General features: G+C 48.0%; 1 protein-coding gene and 1 long non-coding RNA gene across 6 annotated transcripts in view; both read left to right on the forward strand.

The window, feature by feature from the left end:
• LOC135290408 (coiled-coil domain-containing protein 171-like) overlaps nucleotides 1–4,939 on the forward strand; it is a 32,846-nt gene extending 27,907 nt beyond the window's left edge. For all 5 annotated transcript variants that reach the window (XM_064404309.1, XM_064404310.1, XM_064404306.1 and 2 more), the window contains 5 exons: nucleotides 1,869–2,001; nucleotides 3,410–3,574; nucleotides 3,713–3,772; nucleotides 4,048–4,113; nucleotides 4,649–4,939. In XM_064404309.1, coding sequence (XP_064260379.1) covers nucleotides 1,869–2,001; nucleotides 3,410–3,574; nucleotides 3,713–3,772; nucleotides 4,048–4,113; nucleotides 4,649–4,896 — 672 coding nt within the window. In that variant the 3' untranslated portion in view covers nucleotides 4,897–4,939. The remainder of the gene's footprint in view (nucleotides 1–1,868; nucleotides 2,002–3,409; nucleotides 3,575–3,712; nucleotides 3,773–4,047; nucleotides 4,114–4,648) is intronic.
• A 14,466-nt stretch (nucleotides 4,940–19,405) lies between these two features.
• On the forward strand, nucleotides 19,406–22,429 carry LOC135289972 (uncharacterized). The gene is made up of 5 exons (XR_010352717.1): nucleotides 19,406–19,874; nucleotides 20,005–20,125; nucleotides 20,710–21,291; nucleotides 21,648–21,762; nucleotides 22,115–22,429. It is a non-coding gene; the product is annotated as an uncharacterized LOC135289972 (long non-coding RNA).

Below are 22,429 nucleotides of genomic sequence, written 5' to 3' on the forward strand. Positions count from 1 at the left end.
CCATGAAACTTAAATAGCACAGATGAGCTTATCCATCAAAGGGTAGAATTACAAATGTTTCCCCAGTACAGTGATGATCCATTTTAGAGCTGCACAAAAGGTCCCACAGGTGGCATCTTTCCACAGAAGGCATTGTGGCAATCTCCAGCTTTTAAATCCTGCTTTTCTCATTTGGTAGTGAATGTTGCTTCTTTTTTTACTTTTTTTTTGGCCCCATTTATCCCAACTCCCTTTTTTTTTGACCTCACAATGATAGCAGAAGCATCTGCAGCCTATTCTCTCTTTCTCTTCAGAAGAGAATCATAAACACAAAAAGTTGCATTTCATATTTGCACAAAGTGTTTGTGGTATAAATAACATAGTACAGTATGTGCTGGGGAGCTTGCTGGTGGGGCAGAATTGCAAAGTTCTTGTTCACCTGGCAGCCTCAGGTGCACTTGGTAACTCAGGACAAACAGCACCAATGGCTCACAGACTGTGTCACTGTGAACTTCCTTTTCTCTGTCCCTTTTCCTCTTTCTCCCTTTCCCCATCTCTGTTTTCCCTCTCTCTCTCCTCAGCCCTCATTTCTAGTTCCTGTTTGATTCCTTTCCAAGCTCCTTATTGGGGTTTAATTACACAATTTGCCCTTTATGGACAGAGGTCACCTAATGGATTTTAGTTTTACTCTGTGCCAAACTGTATTAAGGGCAATCCTGCAATCTTGAGTAAGGTAAGCAGTTAGGAATGACTTTAGGGACACTTGTCATTAAAAGCAGTGGAGTTCTTTGCAGGCACATCCTCTAGAACTGCCTTAGTTAGCCTAAGGTGATGAGCACATTTCAATTAAAAGCCTTATAATCTGCAAGAATCCTCTTTTAGGACTAGAACCACAGCACCAGGATGTTTTTGGAGATTCTTTCTGATGAGAAAAGATGTGATATTGGTTAATTTGCCACTTCTGTTTCCTAGACACTACAATGAAACAACCTATTGATTTTAGCTGTGTTAACATCTATTCTGAAAATCAGCAATGTGAAACCAATCAAAGGAAAACTGCAGAAATCTTTGCAAAGCCCTGTTCGTGATGATAAGCTGGTTTTTGTCTGTATCACACGTTTACATTCAAAAGACCAAAGTCATACTATCTGAAAGCAAAAACTGAACATATAAAATGTGATTAACCATTGTAAAGAAGATCAATCATTTCAACAGTTAGCTGAGACTACTTGGGGTAGATATAAAGTTACCAGCACTGTCAAATCATCTGTGCTTTCTTGTGCTTCTAAATTTATCATCAATACAATCAATATAACAAAATTGGGACATTCTTCTGCTGCATACATGGAAACTCTTCCTTTTTTCAGTTATAGTGCAATCAGATTATTTGTTTTCAGAGGTCTGTAGGTTTCTGAGGTTTCTTTTGTTACTGCCAAGTTATTTTTTTTGCTGTGGAGTGGAAAGATTAGTAAATTGACTAATCTTGGAAGCGTGAACATTATTCTGAAACTATGTGGTAATTTTTTGTGAACAGAAATTGAACCTGCAGTGAATCTTGTATTGAAATAAAATGAAAAAGTTGCATCAAGAGCTCAGTGCTGTAGTGCATGCTTGAAAATATCTCATCAAAGCATCTTCTAACTAGGGGGTGGAGTAATTCCCTTTTCCTCAATGACATTAATATTCAACATTTTAGAAAAAATACAAAACCCAGTGTGAGATGTTTTTGATGTTTTAGTCTGGGACTGACATTCTGCCTGGCTTACAAACTCTATTTGATTTCTCTGCTGAAAAAAATTCTGTCTTTTGTAAAAAATTTGGATGTGTGCTATTTGGCATTTAAGCGTAGCTTGCCTGTCACTAATGATTCTTTCTACTTTTATTTAAAGCACGTGCTTAGAAATTTTGTGACTCTGTACTCACTGGCATCTTCCAAAGTTGACGCATTATCAGGAAGGGACTCTCTGCAGTTTCAATTTCAACCCATAACAGCTGTTCAGGCTCTTACTCCTAGTGAAGATCGTAAGTCTGCATTTCAAGCAAGTCACTGGGATGTGGGTTCCTAGCCAGCAGCTCCCTTCCTGCTGCTCAGCTTCTGTAGGAAAATACAACAAACCTTACATATAAACATAATGGAGCATGAAAACTAGTGCAAAAAAATATTGTGATACTTTTTTCAGAAGAGAAAGGTGATGGTGAAAAAGTTGCTTGGACTTTTTTGGTATTGGGGAGTAGTTGAAGTGGGTGGGAGGGTGGGTAATTGATTTTTGAATTTTTTTATTATTTCTTTTAATTGCATTATTACTTTCTTTTCTTCCTTTTTTCTTTTTTATTTAATAGCCAAAGGCTTGTTCCTTTCTTTCTGTTATAAACCATTAACATTTTGGATTGGCCTTTCCTTTCAAACATAACCATTTCCATTCTGTGCATTTCCTTGGTTTTTAAATCTTACGTTTATTCAACAGATATTTTTCAGCCTCGTGTTTCACCCCAAGCAGCTCATGCAACTCCTGCAACTGCTCCGGCTCCTATTTCTGTTCCTGTTCCTATTCTTACTACAACTCTTGCTCCTACTCCTACTCTCGTTCCTGCTACTATTGCTACACCTGTTCCAGTTCCTGCTCCTGCTCCTGCTGCTAAGTCTGCTTTTCAAGCAATTGTAATCACTGGGATGTGGGTTCCTAGCCAGCAGTTCCCTTCCTTCTGCACAGCTTCCATAGGAAAATACAACAATACTTGATTTTAAACATAATTAATCAAAAAAACTAGTGCAAAAGATATGTTCTGAAAATTTTTAAAGAAGAGAAAGGGGATGGTGAAAGCTAACACAGGGTTTAAAGTTATTACTGGATGGTTCTTTTCTATTGGTCCCTATTTACTTGGAAAATTATGGTTTCCAGTTTGGTTTAGGTTGCTTCGTTGGTTGGATTTCTTGGTCTTGGGGAGTGGTGGTGGGTGGTATGGAGTATTATTTTTGAATGTGTACATTTCATATTTCTTTTATTCTTTTTTCTTTCTCCTTCTATTTTTTTCCTACTACAGGTATTTATGTTCTTCCTCTGATAAATCAATAATATTTTTGTAATACCCATTCCTCCCAACAGAAGATAATTCAGTTTTGTGTATTTCCATCCATTTAAAAATGTACCTTCTCTGAAGTAATTTTGATTCCTCTCAAATATGTCTGTAAGAATATATAAAACTTCAAACCTCGTGTCAGTACAATACTTCAAAGGCAAGAGAATACTGCCAGTGTCCTTTGTCTATTAAAGATTAATTTATAATAATTATGTACCGTGTGCATCAAATAAACATTTAAGACAAGAAGCAAACAGTTGCAAGTATTTCACATATGTACTCAAGTGAGAGGTCTTAAACAGCAAAAGCAGATGCTATTCTGATTTGGTTGTATTCATTCTTCTTATTCCAGAAAGCTGGGGAGAGCCAAGAAAGACAATGGATACTTCGTTTGGGAGTGACTCAGGCTCCAGTATGCCATCCAGCATAAGCTATCCTTCCTCTGGAAGTGACTCAGGCTACTTCAGCATGTCACCCAACAGAACCTACACTGTGTCTGGAAGCGACCTATCCACCGGTGTGTCATCCTACAGAACCTTTACTGTCTCTCGAACCAACATTGCCTTTCCTTCCGACCGTAACCATTTCCTTTTCATGCGTCTCCTTGGTATTTAAAATTTACCAACTCTGAAGTTAATTTATCGTTTCTCAACAGATTCCTTCCGGCGTCCCCAAGGACCCATTTCACCTCGTGGTCCTATTCCTGCTGGTGATGGTAAGTCTGCTTGTCCAGAAATTATAGTCATTTGGATGTGGCTTCAGAGCCAGCATCACCCTTCATGCTGCTCCGCTTCTGCACACAAATACAACAATTCTTCATTGTAAACACAATGGAGCAATAACACTTCTGCCAACATTTAGAAACCGCCATTTCTTGCAACCATAACTATTTCAGTTCTGAGCATTTCCTTGCTGTTAAAAATTTACCTCTTCTGAAGTAATTTTGCTGTCTCTGAATGGAGTATATTTGTATTCCTATTCCCTCCCAAGCTCTTTGTGCACCTCCAGCTCGTGCTCCAGCTCGTGCTCCTCTTCCTTCTCCTCCTCCTCCTGCTGGTAAGTCTGTTTTTCAAGCAATTGTACTCACTGGGATCTGGGTTCCTAGCCAGCAACTCCCTTCCTGCTGCTCAGCTTCTGTAGGCAAATACAACAACACTGAATGGGAACCATAATGGAGCAATAAAGTTAGCGCAAACAGAAACATTCGAAGGTGCTCTTCAGAACAGAAAGGGGATGCTGAAAGCTAACACAGAGATTAAAATTACTGCTGGAGGATTCCTTTTATAACGAGTCCTTCATTTGCTTTGATAATTTTGATATTGCCCTGGCTTTAGCTGCGGGGTTGGTTGGATTGTTTTGGTTTTGGGGAGTGGTCATGGTGAGTGGGTGGATGTTTGGGTTTTTTTGAATAGTGGGGGGTTTTTTTCTTTCTTTTTTTTTAAGAACCAAAGGCTTTTTCCTTTCTTTCCCTTATAAACCATTAACATTTTTGTAATAGCTTTTCCTTCCAACCATAACCATTTCAGTTTCTTGTATTTCCTTGCTTTTAAAAATGTACCTGCTCTGAAGTAAATTTCCTTCCTCTGAACAGGGCCTTCTGCCTTTCTCTTTCAACCCCAAGGAGCCAGTACGCCTCGTGGTCCTCCGCCTGATGGTAAGTCTGCTTTTCAAGAAATTATACTCACTTGGATATGGGTTCAGAGACAGCATCCACCTTCATGCTGCACAGCTTCTGTAGGCAAACACAACAGCGCTTTAGTAGAATGGCTTTGGAGCAACACATCTAGTGCAAACAGACATCTTCAGAGACAATTTTCAGACAACAAAGGGGTGGTGTAACTAACATAGGAATTAAAGTTTTTTCCCAACTGTACAAGTTTGTTTCCTTGCTTAAAAAACACACCTAGAAATTATCATGATGGTGTGTAAAATATGTCTGTGAGAATACGTGGAACAATGTGTCGTTACAATCCTGCCTAGGGCAAGATACTTCTGGTAATGCCCTTTGTCTCTTAAAGATTGATATATAATAATTATGGCTCCTGTGTTTCAAATAAGCAACTAAGACAAGAAGCAAACAGTTGCAAGTACCTCACATACGTACTCTTGTGAGGGGTATTAAACAAACAGCAAAAGTAGATTCTCTCCTGATAAGGTTATATGCATTGTTTTTATTCCAGGACACTGGGGAGGGCCAAGGTACAGAACCTATACTGTGTCTGACCCAGGCTCCAGTATGCCATCCAGCATAAGCTATTCTTCATCTGGAAGTGACTCAGGCTACTTCAGTATGTCACCTAGTAGAAGCCATACTGTGTCTGGAAGTGACTCAGTCTACTTCAGTATGTCTCCCAATGCAGGAACCCCTGGGCAGGTGCTGTCTGGGTGATCGCCTTCCCGAGAGCGGTCCCCTCCCAGTCTGGATAACCAACTCCCCCAGCCCACCTTCCGCTCAGGCCTGGATGGAATAAATATACCCTCAAGCAGAAAATGATGGATGGCTCTTGACTGAAGAATCCAACTGGGTTTTATTGGAGGAACAGTCAAATTTCCAGGGAAGGTAGGGTCCAGGTGATGTGGAGGGGGCTAGGAGGTCCACAACCGTAATTGAAGGGTCTCAGGATCAAGGAGCTGGGGAAAGAGGGTGCTGCTCTCTCTCAGAGAAGCACAGGACACCCAGGCACAAGGCACTGAGAGCCCCAAGCAGGGGTTGGGGTCATGGTATATAACCAAGGAAGAGTGGGAGGGGTTGGGGTACAAACAAAGCAGTAACGTTAGGGTCAAATGGAGGAGCTGGGAAGGAGTGAAACCACCACATCCAAGGGGGAACAGAGTGGGGAGTGGTTCTGAACAGAGGCCAATGGGTGAACAGGGTGTACAGAGCTTTTTAGAAGAGGGGAGTGAGTACCATTTGCATGACAAGGCTAGATTTACATAAAGGAATGGAGAACCTTGGGAAAATGTTAAGACTTTCTCACCCTGACTTAGAAGGGAGTTCGTTCCTCGGGCATTCCCACTTCAATGCCTGGCCCACGGTCTCCCACGTCTCCCGCTTTCTTCTTTCTTAAAAATGCTTTGCCTGTTATCTTTTGAAAAGCCTTCTTAAAGCATGATATGGCTATCATGATGATAGTGATGATAATAAGAACCCAGATGAGACTCTTTAAAATAGAGCCAGCCCACCCCGGGACACCCCAGCACCCAAAAATTTATCAGCCCAGTCAGCCACCTTCTTTTCAGTTTGTATGTCTTTAATTTGGTTCTGAGGCTCTTTGATGATGGCTTGTCTAGATGTATTGTGGGTAGATAAGTTAAAACCACAAAGTCCTTTGAAGTCTTCACACCCATGGCCATGGGTGAGCAGCAGAAAATCTATGGCCACTCGTTTCTGCAGCATGGCATGCCTGGTGGTCTCCTCATCCGCCAACAGATCTGCTAACGCAGCAGACGTAGCGTTGGCCTGCTTACTAAGCCAGCAGCCCAGGTGAGAAAGCTCACCAAGGGCCTTCACGGCAGCAACCCAAGGCAAGAAGATAGATGCCATGACCCTCTTAGTTTTACTCGAATTTTAAATTTTGCTACCACAATTTGCATCAAATTCGGTGTATGTTCTTTTTTGGTAGGCCAGTTTTGTGCTTTGTCTCCAATCATATAATAGAGAGAAGTTTGGGGTGAGTCAGCTGGCCAAGGCTGCAGGGGCCCCCTTGGATCATGGAGGGGATCCCTGCCCACACTCTGTCACCATAGATAAGAAACACCCCCAGTGGGAGCAGCCTGGGATAATGGGCGGCCTCAGATAGTATGGTGCTAGTGTAATTGCACCATTCTGCCGCATTGTAACATTTGTCATTTGGAGAAACATTCTTTCTGTTTATACTTTGAGGTACTGTTGAATCATGCCAATTTTGTTTCGCTCCGTAATGGAAGTTGATACAATAACTCACTGTCGTGGTTTGGCCTGGAAATGTGTTTCTGGAAAGGTCTAGGTTGGGCCAATCAGTGGCCAAATTCAAAATTGGCATGTGATGTGGCCACTGAGGATCTGGATACGCCTCTGAGAACACACGGGGGTTAAAAGTAGGAGATTCCCAGAGAACTTCCTCTTTGGGAATCCAGCGTTGGTGAGTGAAGTCTGGACCTCTCCCCTGCCCAGCTGCGTCTGGGTGGGGGAGGGGGAGGCCATGACAGGGAGGAGGCCAGGAGCCCCAAAAGGTGCAAAGGTGGAGGAGAACATGCAGGGGTTGATGAGACTTGAGATGTCTGGGCAGACCCCCCGGAGAGAGAGACAGAGACTGTGCTGGCAGCGCAGCCGGCCAGAAGCGGGGGATGCGGCGAGAGAAGGTGCCTGGCAGCTGTGGGAGTCCTGGACAGAGAGAAGGGAAGATTTTAACCCCTTTGTAGAATAATGGAAACCTTACAAATACTGAATCTTCTTGAATCAGAATGAGGAGAGAGAGATGAAATGGTCAAGCGTGAGGAAAGCTGGAAGAAGAGAAAAGAATCCTAGATGGGAAGAGATGATGGAGTGGCCTTGGGCTGGACTCTTTCTTGTATGGCCATGGACAGACCTGTGTTTTTTCCCTGTGATTTAGAGACTGTATTTAAGGGGAGGCAACACCCAGGAGTCAAGAGTGAAGCAGCGGCATGAACAAAGACGGCTGAAGGGGGTGTGAGATGCCCTCTGTCTCCACGGAGAGGAAGATATCTGTTCATGAGGCCCCTTGGCCCCAGGGGGTGAAATTTGGGGGGGAGTGGTGTCCCAAAGTTGAGAGGTGAAGCAGTGGTGAGAACAGAGACGGCTGAAGGGGGTGTGAAATGCCCTCTGTCTCCGTGGGGAAGAAGATCTCTGTTCATGAGGCCCCTCGGCCCCAGGGGGTGAAATTTGGGGGGACTGGTGTCCCTAAGTTGAGACACTGCTGTTTCTGGAAGTGGGTGGAGCATCTTTAAACGGGGAGCCCTAAAAGCAGTCCTGGCCCATGTCCAGTGGTGAGAGCACTGGACATGAGGAGGAAAAGTCACGAGGGCCGATGTTCTCTGAGTGGGGCCACAAGCGAGACGGAAGCACAGGAGGTTTTAATTGTGCTTCTGGGGGAAGCCTATGAGGCAAGGGAGGACTCCTCTCTTTCCCTGATGGATTTGAGGGTTGATTATTTGAGGGGTGGTGAATCTGTGGAGAAAAGGGAGGGGGGAGGAGGAATGTATTTGGAAGGTTTTCATTCTTAGCTTTGTATATGTTCCTTTCTAGATTTGTATGAATAAAGTGTTGTGTTTTTCCCTCTATCCCCGACTTTGTTCTGTTCCCGGGTCACATCTCACAGCAACCATTTTTGGAAATATATCTTTCATGGGGGCCCTGGCATTGTGCCAGGGTCTAACCATGACACTCACCCTGGTGGAGCCCAGCAGATCTAATTCCTGGGGCTCCTGTGGTGCATGCAGAGGATCTTTGTTCATTAGATGACCCAGGTGTCCACAGGTTTGGGTTTCTTACTTACATACAGATAAGCATTTGGTGACAGGGGGACTCCTACCAGGCACGTTGAGAGCGGATCATCTACGCTTCCCATGGCCATGCAAAGACTGTCTTGCTGTAATGACTTTGCCAAAGTGACCCAGCTGTTTTGTTTTGGCTGAGGAATGATCCAGCTGGTGGTCCCTTGTATGCAGGCGAGGGCACTGATGACAACGGCAGCAGTGGTGGCACTGGTACTCCTGTAGGGTGCCCTGGAGGGTATCACAGAAAGAGCCATGCTTCTTCTTTCTCACTGGGTAGTGTTTGCTTGTGGATGGTACAAACACACATTAATTTTACTTATTTTAAGACATTCTTAAATATTCTTAAATTCCCCCTATAGCTCTAACTGACTCCTCCAAGTCTCCCCCTTTTCAAGGGAAGTTTGAGGGAGGGAAAAAAGAGGGAAAAGTTTTAGGAGGGAAAAGAGGGAGGGGGTAGGGATAAAGGGTTACTGGTAGAGGGATGGTGGAAAAGGCAGGGGTATGTCTGCTTTTGAAATTGACGTAGACGATATTGGTGGGATATATCTATGCGTAGTAAGTGTCCTTGCCACAATGTTGGCGTATGTGAATTTCTTTTTCCTTCGTTTCCAAGAGAAAGCTGCTCCTGTGGTCTGGTGGGAGAGAGAGCTAACTTGCCATTCATTCAAGGGGTCATCTTCAAATCTGTGATCTAAGTAGGGCTTGACAAATCTTCTGGGAATCCACCGGGGTCCTGTATCTGTAGAAACACAAGCATACCCTCTCTCCCACGCAATGAGAGGGTGTAGCCCTCCAATAATTTTAGATTTGGGATTCCGAACAAGTACCAGAGGTCTTTCTTTGAGGTGTGCATATGTGTTGTTGTGAAAGTGCCTTAAGACAGGGGGATTGGGTTCATTTTGAGAGCAATTCATAAAGTTCGTGACATAAAGTACTTTGCACAGTCTCTCTTGGGAAGACATAGTGATTGTAGAATCGTGGTGCTGTTCTAAGATTTTTTTTTAATTTCTTTGTGCAGTCTTTCTTCTACAGATTGCCCTGTTGGATTGTGGGGAATGCCAGTGGTATGGGCAATTCCCCACTGTTAGGTAAAGTCCTTAAAATTCTTGGATGTGAAAGCAGGACTGTTATCGGTCTTAATGTTCTTAGGGACACCTAAAGTTGTGAAAGCCATGTAGAGGTGTTTAATGACATCCCTGATCTTTTCCCCAGCATGGGGTGACACAAACACTGCCCCTGAAAAGGTGTATACATTTTAGTTTACCAAAAGGTGGGAAATGGGTTATGTCTGATTGCCATATCTCAAGGGCTCCCAAACCTCATGGACTGATGCCAGCTGCCATCGTTGGCAGAGAGAGGGATTGGCAGTTTGGACACAATTGCCTTGGCCTGTTCTCTGGAGATTTTAAATTGTCAGCTCAAGGCTGGGGCGTTCTGGTGGTAAAAACAGTGGCTTAATTGAGCTTGTGGAAATATGTCTGGTACAATATGTGTGGAAGAAGTTGTGTTCGTGGCCATAGCTAGCAGGTTGGCTCTCTGATTACCCTGTGTGATGGGCTCGGGTAGATCAGGGTGTGACCTGACGTGCATGATATGGTACAGTTGCTCTCAGTAGGAAAGCAGCCAGATAAGTTCTGAGAGCAAGGTGAACATTCTTTTGTTTTGAACCCCTTAACAGGGCATATTCTGCCCACTCGGGTATCCCATCTACATAAGCCAAATCTGTAACTAAATTGAGAGGCTGCTGGAATTTTTTGAATGCTCTCATGACCACAGGAAGCTCAGTGATCTGAGGGGAACCTTCAACAACCTGGACATTGGATTCCCACCTTCCAGGGTCCGGATCTCTCCAAGTGAACGCTGACTTGCGGGATTTTCCCAACCCGTCAGTGAACACGATGAGAGCATTCTTGATTGGAGTTTTATTCTTAAAGGATTTCGGATCCAGATGTAGAGAATCTTTGAAAAACCTGTGTTTTGGGTAGTGGGTTGAAATCTGGCTGGGATAGCTAACTAGTGCAATTTCAAAGTGCTCGTTAGTCTGAAATAAAGAGTCCACTTGATCTAGGTTGAACAGTAAAAAGATGCATGCCAGGTCACACCCTGCAAGGATTTGGAAGTGACATCAGGCTTTGGTAATTAGCTGAGATACCAACTCCTGAGGAGTGGTTGTTTCTTCTGTGGCTGATGCAGAAGAAACAACCACTCGATAATAAGCAATGGGTCCTTGGACACGTCATCCCATTGGAAAATGAGAGTGTGATACGTGGTGGCTTACCTAGGATTCCCACGTTCAGCAGGAGGGACCGGTCTGTGCAATGGGCCTGACAGGACAATACAGCAGTGGCGACCTTCTCCAGGGCCTGGCACGAGGTGTTAGGGCACGAGGAGAGGCGAGGTCATGGTCGCCATGCAGGAGATCAGAAATGGGCGCCAGCTCCTCAGTGGTGAGGCCCAGGAGTGGTCAGATCCAGGTGCTGACTCCAGAGATCTGCTGCAGGTCCCGCAGCGTGCGTGGGTGGTTTTGGATGGTGAGGTGTTGTAGTAGGGCATTCCTTCCTGTAATCTGGAATCCTAGGTATTTCCAAAGATTGGAGAGCTGTATCTTGTTAGCTATGATTTGGAACCCAGCTTTTTCCACAGCTGATACTGTCTTTTGAAATTATCATTTCCTATCATGGGCTCACTTTTTTTTAGAAGCCACTGGAATTCTGGACCTCAGTAAAGCAAGGGGAAGCACTGGTGGCCACTTCAGTGAGTTTTCCTGGCCACTTTTACTCATTTCTGCTTTTAGACTCTGATTTGTTCACTCAGCCTTGCTGCTGGGAATGACCTCCATGGGCTGAGTAGGTCCCATTTAACTGGGAGTGTTTTACATAACTTTTGTACAGTTTCAGCTATGAAATGAGAATCTCTATCTGATGACATTGCAAAAGGAATTCCTAATCTTAGTAGTTTTTGTTTTATTATTACTTGAGGTGATTCTTAGGGTTGGGTTTTTTGTTTGTTTGTTTGGGGTGTTTTTTGTTCTTTGTTTTTTGTGGTTTTTTTTGTTGTTGTTGATGTTGTTGCTGTTGTTGTTGGTTTTTTGTTTTGTTTTGTTTTGTTGTTTTTTTTTTTAATGACAAGAAAAAGCCTCTGGGCATGCAGAAAATGGGTCCACTAGACTGCAGCAGGATTCATGGCTGGACAAGGCCATGACATTCTCCTGTAGGAATTGGAGAACCTGGCCTGCAGTTTACAGAGTTACTCTGAAGACCATGTACTGTCCCCGGAACAAGACAGACCATGTGCTGTCCTCAAACAGATACACCAAGCAAGAAGGAGCATTGTGCCCAGATGAAGCCAAATGCCAAGCACACACAAGTGGGAACTGCTAATTTGGCACACCTTAGCTTAAAGATGCTTATGGTGTGACAGCCAATCAGTAATTAACATGCATGTGTGAATGCAGCTACTGAACCAAGGAGCATTAAGCATTAGTGGCGTGAGACAGTGTCTAGGGAAGGATAAATGTGCCAAAGTTGCTTAACAGAGCAGAACAGCATGTAGCCACAAGGGCTGTGAGTGTCGTTCCTCGGCCGACTCTCCGTGGGACCCTCTTCCCTTTGGCGCCTGTGAACAGGGACTCTCTTTGCTGAAATGCAGTTCGCTTAAATGCACTTCCCCTAAATGCGGAAGACTCCGAGCATCAGGTTCCCAGGCACAGCAGGAATCTATGGATGCACTAATGGAGCACTAACATTCTCACCCTGCTCTATTTACTTTACATTTGAATACAGGCTGGTAGGAGAAGAGATCTGGCTTTGATTTCTCCCCAAGTTACCTGTTGCACTTTCAGCTTAGGAGTACATGTAAAATGCAGCTAATCACTCTCTCTACCCATGAATATTCCACCAGTGGACTGACATAGAAAAACATCCTTTTTCTCTTTCTACCTTCCCAAGTGGTGCCATAATGAACAGGAGACTTGCAGAAATCACACAGAAAATCACCAAAATTGCTGAAATTAACACTCAATTCCATGATAAATGATTGTGAGAAAACCCTTGACAGCATCACTGAACAAACTCAAGCTTGGGAGAGAAACATGCATTTTAGCACTGATCAAGGGGAAAGAAAAAGAAATGCTGATAAAATTCCAAGTGGAAGATAAGGAGAAAGCCAGGAAGCACAGGAAGAACAAGGCCCTGTCAGATGAGCTGTGGAAGGTAACTTTGTGCCCCAGCTCTGTCAGAGGACGTTTCCTGTCATTGGTGCAAGCAGCTGGAGACAGAAATACTGCTTGATTTGGGGGCCACAGTCTTGGGAAGTGCAGAAGTGGTTCAATAACGTGACATGAGGGAGTTCCCCCAGAGCAACTGGGATGCCTGAAAGAAGTGAACAGCTCACCACAGCCCGGCCCCTCGGCTGCTTTTCCTTCTGACCCTCCTGGGGAGGCTCTGACATTTCCTCTTCCCTGATGGAAGTGCAGCTGCTGCCAAGGGAAACGTCCCCATACTGACTCAGTGTTCCCTTTGCTTCCCAATGTCCCATCTGCTGTCCCTGTCCAGGAGAGCTGCTCTGCACGGGAGGAAGAGACCCAGGGAGAGCCTGGGAACATGGGGGGCTGCAATCCCTCCTGATCTAGTTCTGTTTATGGATGGGTAGAGTTAGACTTGGATAGTTACAAGTGTAGGGATATTTACATACATTGACTGATATTTGTATAGGTGTCTATGTATGTATATTGTTATATTGTATATTGTTATATTGATGCATGTATATTGATCTGTTTACATCTGTAGTTATATTTACATACTTGTACATTTGTGTAGGTAGTTCTATTGCTGGAGTTGTATGGATTTTTTTGAATCGTCCATTGATATTAGTACATTTATGTTTGTTATGTGTGTATTATATGTCATATATGGAATAAAATATGTAGTACATATTTACATCTATATATTCTTATGGATATGTATGTATTTACTTCTACTTAAATATATATGGAGTTGTATAGTTCTAAAATTGTATTTATTTAGTTCTGAATCTAAGATTCTTTAGAGAGGGATATTGATATTCCTGTATTTGTATACGGACTATAAAGTGGTAGTAATGTGCAAAAAATTTCATTGTTAAACTTCAATTCATATTTGCGTATAGTGAGTTGTTGTAGAAAGTTGCAATAAACTAAACTTTTTAACTGAAGTTGATATTTGTATATATTTACAAAGCACAATTCTCACAAAAAATTAGATTTTAAACTTAAATGTATATTTGGATGTTCATACATTGGCAGGACAATTGTAGCAAATTAAAACAAATTTAATTTTTAAACGAAAGGGTTTTTTATATATTTCTACATTACTAGTGCAGGTGCAGGTGTAGCTATCTGCAATAAATGCAATGATTCAATTGAAGGAAGTGTAGATTTGTGCTACCCAAAGCCAGGAGCAGATGGAAATGCTGCAGGATTGGGCCATGGAAATCCCTGGCCATGCCCAGCACATGCCCCACCTGCACTCAGGCTGGGCACGGGCAGTGCAGGTTTGGGATGGCAGCAGAGCCACACGTTGGCTCAGCACTGGCTGCCAAGGCCTGCTGAGAAAACTCCGGGACTCCACTGAGAGCAAAACTCCAAGCAGGAGCCACCTGGAGAGGACAAATCCATCCCCCATCCCACGGGCAGCTCTTTAGGAAGAGCTCCAAGTGTCCCCCTGAAGCTCATCCCAGAGCCCAGAAGCCAACAGGGATCCCGAGCCAGCTCCGCTGCCTTTGGTAGTACTTGGGCTGGAGAACTGGGAAGCAACAAGTTCTGACAAGCACTGAAATGATGGAAGCCCTTTGTGTGAAGTTCCCTGAAGGAACTCCCAGGGACACAGATGCTATAATAAGTAGTATGAGAATACACAAATGCAGTAACACCAGGAGATGGTCTGTATGACCCACAGGCAATGGCTGAGAAAAAGATTAAGTCTATATTTTATATCTTCTATTTATTATAGTATCTATATTAAAATATATAGTATGTAGTCTACAGATGATAAATTACATATATAATCAATTCATATGTGTTGTGTGATACATTTTGACATATTTTGATAAATATTTTTATTTTGTATAGATTTGATATGTTCCTCCAGCCTGGAGAGTGAAGATGTACAGCAGTCCAAAACCTTCTGCCCACACAGCAGTCAGCCCCGGCTGTGTGCATGCACACCCACCCACTGTCCTTGCTCTCCTCAGCACTTCAGGGCTGCTGTTTGCACAGAACTGGGATGAATTTAACTCAACAGAGCCACGAGTGAGGTGTCCAGCTGGTCATGAACACTCTCAAATCACATTATCACATGTCCTTTCATTCCTGCTGGGCACTGAGGAACTCTTAAAAGCACCAAAGACACAGAGAAGAGGTGAAAAAAATTGGCATCATGCTACTGCTGGTATCCTCATGGAGGAAAATCTGTTGGGTTTCTTAAGGTCGTAGCTTTCCAAAAACTAGGAAAACTGCTCAACACTACAAGCCCAATTGTGAGTGGTTTCCTTGACTTGGCAAAGCTGGGATGGTAACAGTGGACTCTGTCCTTGGCTCAAATCACCTGCCCTCACCTGCAGACAAAAGCACCACCACCAGCAGAAGCTACATCACTCAATTTTCTCAAAAAACTGGGTTAAATTTGGGAGAGAAAAGGAAAACATATCAGACACTGTGGATTAATGACAGGACTCTGTGAAACAGTTGCAAAGCAAAGGGCAGCAGCTTCTCTCTGGGACACTCCTTGTGCTCCAGGGCAGCCGGGCTGTCCCAGCTGCCCAGGACCCGGCGCTGCGTGGGCTCTGCAGAGCTGCACAGCGGGGAGGCAGCTTCGGGCACCTCAGCCCTGGCCAGGAGTGGCTTCTTGCTCTGGAGGGCTCCCTGGGGGCAAATGCAGGCTGCTGGCCTTCTGCTCTTGGCCCTAGCCTGGCCTTGCAGGGCTAATCCTGTTCCCTGTCTCAAATGTGCTAAAGACAGACTTGTTTGTTGCCAGCTCTGCACAGCATTGATTTGCACCACAAAATACTGAAGGACTGAAGGCCAAACTTCAGACCCTGGCTGAAGCCTCAACAACAGAACCTGAGCCAAAGCTGCCTTCTAGGTGACCCTTCCAACCAAATGTTCTGTGTATCTGCTCCTTAACCAAGTATTGCTATCAAAAGGATCAATGCATCCATTCACTGGGGAAACACGTCTGCACCTTTCTGCAGTAGGAAAATGGACAAGGCCACACCTGGCCCTGGCTCCTCCTTGAGCCCTGGGCAGGCTCGGGGAGAAAACCAAGAGGAGAAAGAAATCAGATGTCCCCCAGCAGAAGCTGTCACGTTGCCTGTGCAGCACTGTCAAAGCCGGGCTGCTCTCACAGCGCAGTCGGAAGCCTCGTGGCTGGCAAAGGTGGAGGCTCCGCAGGATTTCCCAGTTCCCGGCCGTGGCTCTCCAGGGCTTGGCTGGGACAGCTTCCCCCAGCTGATGTGCGGCTCTGGATGAAGGGGAAAGCATTGGGGTATCTGCTGATCTATCTTTCTTAATCACTAGAGGCAACCTTTTGTAATAATGCTGGGGTGCATTGCTTGGCTTCTCCTCTTCTGACTTTCTTGCATTTTGCATTACAGTAAATGACACTATTCCTCCAGCTGGTGTCTGTGTCTGCATCTCTGACCCTCCCCACCATCAAAACAAACACACAGCCAGTTTAGGACCAGACCTGCCTCTCTGCCAGCCCATCTCTTGGAAAAATCCCTGATGGCCATCTCTGCAAAGGAAATTCTCACTTGGCAACTTCCTTTTCTGCAGGTGGGTGAGAAAAGGAGCCACTCCCAGCTCTGGACACCTCTGGAAACCAGCTTCTTTCAGCAGTCACAGCCCTGAAATATCAACCTCCTTCCTTAACCTGACACTAGGAGCTCCCACCAAGAGGCCTTTTGTCCAAGGATGCCCACAGAAGAGCTCGAGGAGGGAGCAGTTTGGAAGACAACTCCTCCAGAGTTTAAACCTGCCTTTACCTAATGAGCACACACCAACCTGTCCCAAAGGGAAAGTAGGCAGGAAAGAGAAGTGCCTTTCCCACAACAGCAAACATTTTGATTTCTTTTGTTCCAGCTGGAGAGTGGAGAGCATGGCCTACACCTCAGTTTGGGAAGGAACCCTGGGAATTGGCCTGATCTGGGAGCCTAGCAGAGGGAATTTTCCTAAAGACATGGAAAAGATTCTCTGGAAGCAAAAGATTATGACAATATTTCTGCAGAAAAAAAAAAAAAAAGAAAAGAAAAGAAAAAAGAATTGAAGCATTTCAAGAAGTTCCCAGACTGAAATTTGTGCCCCAACATGACAGCCCCAAAGTCTCTGTGGTGTGTCAGGAAGCTCAGGAATGAACCTGCAGGGCTTGGATAAACATCATTGGTGTGCGTCCCCCAGAGCACAGGCAGCTCCCCAACAAGACTTCAAGGCTGAGGGACAAAGCTTCCCCCTTCAGCTCTCCACAGCAGCTCTAGGGAGTCTCTCTCCATTGCAAGGTCTCCTTTGTCAGTCTACAGTGACAAGAGCTGGCTGCAGGAGGCATTTGCATTGGAACTCTCCCCAGATGGGGGGAAGAAGAGGCGATTCCTGAGGAAAGAAACGTGCAACACCATCTGGGAAGACACCAGCATGAGTCCCCCACAACTCTAGGCCATTAATTGGTGCCCAAAAAGTAGGTAATAAAACAGTGCTCCATAGTGTGGGGCCCATAGGGTAGGTATTGGTTTGTTCATCACCAGTAGGGAGGGGGATAGCTCCACCACAAACTCACTCGCCTGTTCTTCACACAGTACTAGTTTTATACTTCTTTTTTTTTTTTTTTTTTTTCTTCATGGGCACATTAAATTTTCCTAACCTTCATCTTGTAGCATATTTTCTAATTATAGGATTTAAAAGCCCTCGTGGCACACTTGCAGTTTCTGCACGAGGTGGTCATCACTCTCCTGCTGGTCGTTTTGGATGAAGGCTCAGAAGGCTTCCTCGGGCTTGAACTTCTCACCTCTCATTTCTGCACAGTCTACATGATTGTCTGCTCAAACACCAAGTGGTTACCATTTGCAGTTAGCTTGCTCTGCTAAATGTGCTGATTTCTAGAAAGCGCTTCATTCCCAATCCCTGTTACAAAGGAAATGCTTTTTTTGGCACAGCTACAGCTTTTAGCATAGCTCAAGCATTTCCTCATTGCCTCAGCACCAAAAAGAAGCAAAGTAGGAGGGGGCAAACCAGGGACGGTGATGGGGCAACATTGTCTTCTTGCCCAGGCATTATAATTCCTTGGGTAAAGCAGCATCCATCCATAGGCCAGCACTTTAGCTTGGATGACAATGCTGACAAACCTGCTGCCCATCCCTGCTGCTGTAGCTGACTCGAAATCATGAGAAATGTGCCAACTCTGCCAAAGACAGGCAGACACGGTGAGATTAAAAGGGCCAGTCTGCTGAAAAGGAGACCAAATGAATGTTTTCTAATGCCCCCTTCTCATCCTTTCCCCAGCCAAGCCAGAGCAATGTCCTTCCTCGCTGTCACCGATGGTGACCCAGGCACGGGATGCACAGTGGGGACAGAGCTCGCAACTGCTCCCAGTGCCTTCGCCACGGGCTTCCATTGCCCTGAAATGCCGTGCCGGGCGCTGCCCTTCCGTGCCGTGCCGTGCAGAGCCCGGCCAGCGCCGGGAGCCGCCCCGCCCGCGCTGTGCCCGCGGCCCCGGCTCTGCCGCGCTCGTCCCCGCCAAGTCCGGCCCGCGCCGGGGCCGCGCTGGGCGCGAGCGCAGCGCCCCCCTCCGGCCGCGCGCCGCCGGCGCAGCCGCGGCCGTTGCGCCGCGGGCGTTGCGGCCACAGGCGGCGATCGGAGCCATGGCGGAGCTGCCGCTGCCCGCCGGGCTCAGCGCCAGCGCCTTCCCCGCCAAGCTGTGGCGCCTGGTGAACAGCCCCCGCGTCCGCTCCGTGCGCTGGGACAGCCGCGCCCAGGGGCTGCTCGTCGACCGCTCCCTCTTCGAGCGGGAGCTGCTCGGCCCGGGCCCCGCCCCCGGGGGCGGTGGCGCTGGGGCGGGGCCGGTGCCGCGCCCCTTCAGGGCCACGCAGTTCAGCAGCTTTGTCCGGCAGCTCTACCGCTACGGCTTCCGCAGGGTGCCGGGCTGGCTCGGCGCGGCTGCGCCGGGCGATGCCGGGGGCTGGCTGCACTTCAGCAGCCCCTGCTTCCACCGCGACCGCCCCGACCTTCTGCTCCGCCTCCGGCGCCGGAGCGCGGCCGACAGGCGGCGGCCGGCGGCGGGCCGGGAGGGCCGCAGGCGCCCGCCCTGCGTCTCCCGGCAGCTCCCCGGGGCGCGGCCGCTGCCGGACGGGCGGCACGGGCGCGGCCGCTTCCAGCCGCTGCCCCGGGAGCGGCCGCCGCTGCCGCCCGGGCGCCCGCCCAGCGGCTTCCTGCTGCTGCAGCGGGAGCGGACGCTGCCGGACGGGCGGGAGCTGCGCAGCCCCCGGCCCGGCCGCCTCCAGCAGCGCCCCGGGGAGCGGCCGCTGCTCACCCGGCGCCCGCCCTGCAGCTTCCACCTGCTGCACCGCGACCGGCCGGTGCCGGCCCGGCGGGAGGGGCCGAGCCGCTTCCAGGAGCTGTACGGGGAGCGGCCGCCGCCCGCCCAGCGGGAGGTGCTGGGGATCCCGCCCTGCGACTTGCTCGGGCTCCACGGGGAGCCGCTGCTGCCGCTCGGGCGGGAGGGACCCCCCAGCCGCTTCCAGGAGCTGTACGGGGGGCAGCTGCCTCCTCTCGACCGGGAGGTGCTCCGGCTCCAGCCCTGCAGCTTCCAGCAGCTGCACAGGGAGCAGCAGCCCCAGTCCCCGGCTTTTGACCCACGAGGTAGGAAAAGAGTTGTAGCCTTGTTTTTCCCAAACGTACTTAAAAGTGACCGTTTGAAGTATTTTTCCACAAGGCTCTGTCATTCTCAGCCAGCAATTGTCAAGCCTATTAGGAAGGGGAACCTAGAAGGCCAAAAAATTCTCTGCCTTTTTTTTCCTGCTTGCTGCCTGTGATGTTTGATCGAAGGCAGCAATAGAGCTCTGTATCCCAGAGCCACATTATGGAGCCTGACCAATGGGTTTGGATTCTTGCAGCCACCCCAGGCACTTCAGCATCCAGTGCTCCACCTGGCACTGCTGGTGCAGCATTAACAGCCTCCAGCTCAGCCTGTAACACACCTGAGGAAGAGCAGTCACCAGCAGTGGATCTTGCCTTTGCTGTGGAGCAAATGATCCGGGAGATCAGGAGATCCCTATCTGAAAGGTCTCCCTCTGCCCAGGTAACTCCATTGGAGGGGAAAGGAAGAGGCTGGGCTTACATGGAGAAGAAGAGAAACTTGCATCCCTGATGTGATTCCAAGAAAATACCAAATGATCTTGAGTTTTCTTTCTTTCCATTGTTCTTTCAAGGGCAATATTAATGCTGTGCCTGAGTCTTCAGGAGGTGAGCCTGTGGACAGAGCTGCAGCAGAGGAAGCCTCATCTGGCATGGAGAGCTGCAGGAACAGTTCCCCAGAGCCCGAGGAGCCTGGTAAGGACAGAGCCCCCCTTGGTTTAGAGAGGTGTGAGATGGCTGCTCCGAGCCTGCCTCTGGCAGCAAGGGAGATGAGCAGAGTTGAGCTCCTGTCTGCAGGGCTGGTGCTTCCTGGTGCCTTTAGTTCAAATCCTGCACGGGCACAACCTCCCCGAGCCCTGCCCTCCACACTTCTCCAGAGGCTCTGACACTGAGTCCTCTGCTGTGGCAAGGGAGCAGGGAATAAAGCTGACCTTCTGGGAGTTGTGTCACCAAGCTGGATGTCCCAGTTTGGTTCATAACTCAGCCCCACCAGCCTTCAGCTTCAGCCATTTCAGTGGGGACTGAGGTCACACTGTCACTGAGACTGTGTTTCAAGCTCAAGACTTTGCTGAGACTTTATCAGGATACTTAAACACTTTACACAGTTCAGTTTTGAACACTTGGAAGGATCCCTGTTCTTTAAAGAGCAGGCTTCAAATTGCCAAGTGAGAGTTTGCCTTTCAGGCCATCTTTGACAGTCCCTTGTAGAAGGACAATTGGTGCTCAAGGAACATTTGCACAAGAGCCAATATTGACTCAGTGTTCCCTTTGCTTTCCAGATCACATGTGACCGACCTCTCCAGGAGGGCTGGCCTGTGTGGCAGGAAGAGACAGAGGGAGAGCCTGGAACATCAGGCAAGTTGAATTCCTCTGTCTCTAGTTATATTTATAGATGTATATAGTTATCTTTGTTTATCTAGGTAGTTGTATTTATAGATTTATGTGATTATATTTATCTATATAGATAGAGATCTGTACAGTTAATTTATTTTTGGTTTTACTGGTATATCGTTATAGCTTTAGATATGTTGTTGTAGTTATAGATGTGCACAGTTGCACTTATACCTGTGTATAGTTACATTTACATACATACATTTGTAAATGCCTATTTATATTTGTATATGGGGGTTTAGCTACGTAGATTGATATTTATATACACCTTTTTTTAACCTCTTGCCCTGTTCTGCTTCCTCGCTCACCTCTTGCTTTCCCCCTGTGCCCCCTGTGTCCCCTCTCCCTGGGCTGGGTCCGAGCTGGCGGCCGGGCCGGGCGCAGCAGCAGTTCCAGCCCCGGGTGTCCCTGGAGCGGTGGGAGCTGCCGGTGGCCCCAGGCACTGTCCCCTGAGGAGCTGCTGAAGGACGGTGAGACTGAGGGGGCTGGGGGGGCTGAGGGGGCGGTGGCGCTGAAGGGACGGTGACCCTGAGCTGCTGTTGGGGCTGAGGGCTGTGGGGCAGCCCAGGGCCATGGTGGCACTGAGGTGACAGGCAAGTGGCACAGGCTGAGGGGGTGGCGGGTCTAAGGGGACAGGATGGGTCAGAAGGGACTGAGAGGGGTGAGAGGACTGTGAGGGGCTGGAGAAGCTGAAGGGGGCTGGGGGTTTGGCGAGAGCATGGCGGGGCTGAGGGGATGGAGGGGCCAGCAGGGAGCACAGAGGGCTCCGGGACTGCAGCTCTGCCAGGCCTTGGAACCAATTCCAGAGCCTCCACTTTTGCCACAGCTGCAACGACCACAAGGACAGCTGGAGACTGCCAGGAGCCAGCAGGGAGAAGCCGAGGGCCAGCAGCAGGAGCAGTGAGCGGGGCCCTGCTGCTGCCAGCCTGGAGAGAGCCCGGGTGAGGCCCCAGGGCCGGGGAGGCAGGGTGGGGCTGAGGCTGGCGTGGGCTGTGGCCGTGGGCCCTGCCCGTGCTGGGGCTGCTCAGTGCAGCTGCCCCGGCTGGCACAGGGGCTGTCCTTGGGCAAGGCAGCTGTGCCGGCAGGGCCCGGGATCTGTGCCGGCTCTGCCGGGCTGCCGGGGCTGCGGGACGGTCCCGCCGCGGCTGCGCTCACCACAGCCCGGCCCGCTCGGCTGCTTTCTCTTCCTGACCCTCCTGGGGAGGCTCTGACATTTCCTCTTCCCTGATGGAAGTGCAGCTGCTGCCAAGGGAAATGTCCCCATACTGACTCAGTGTTTCCTTTCCTTCCCAGATGTGCCATCTGCTGTCCCTGGCCAGGAGATCTTCCAAACTTCATCTGCAGGCTCAGAAGAACCGGTGTCCTTTGGCCACCCTCAGTTCCCTCTGAAGATGGGATCACCTGCAGAGCAGAGGGGACCAGCTGCAGCTCCAGGCCCAGCTCTTGCCGGTCACAGCTGAGCCTGTGGCAAGCTCCAGGAGCTGCTGCCATCTCCCTCCCTGTTGGTAGCTCACTCCCTCCAGTCCCCAGGCCCTGCCCATCCACCTTTTTCCCTCCCAGCTCACCCCTTCGCTTTGCCTTCCCTTATTAAACAGTTTGGCTTTTTCA

Source organism: Passer domesticus, chromosome Z (assembly GCF_036417665.1).
Source record: "Passer domesticus isolate bPasDom1 chromosome Z, bPasDom1.hap1, whole genome shotgun sequence".
Classification (NCBI taxonomy): Eukaryota; Metazoa; Chordata; class Aves; order Passeriformes; family Passeridae; genus Passer; species Passer domesticus.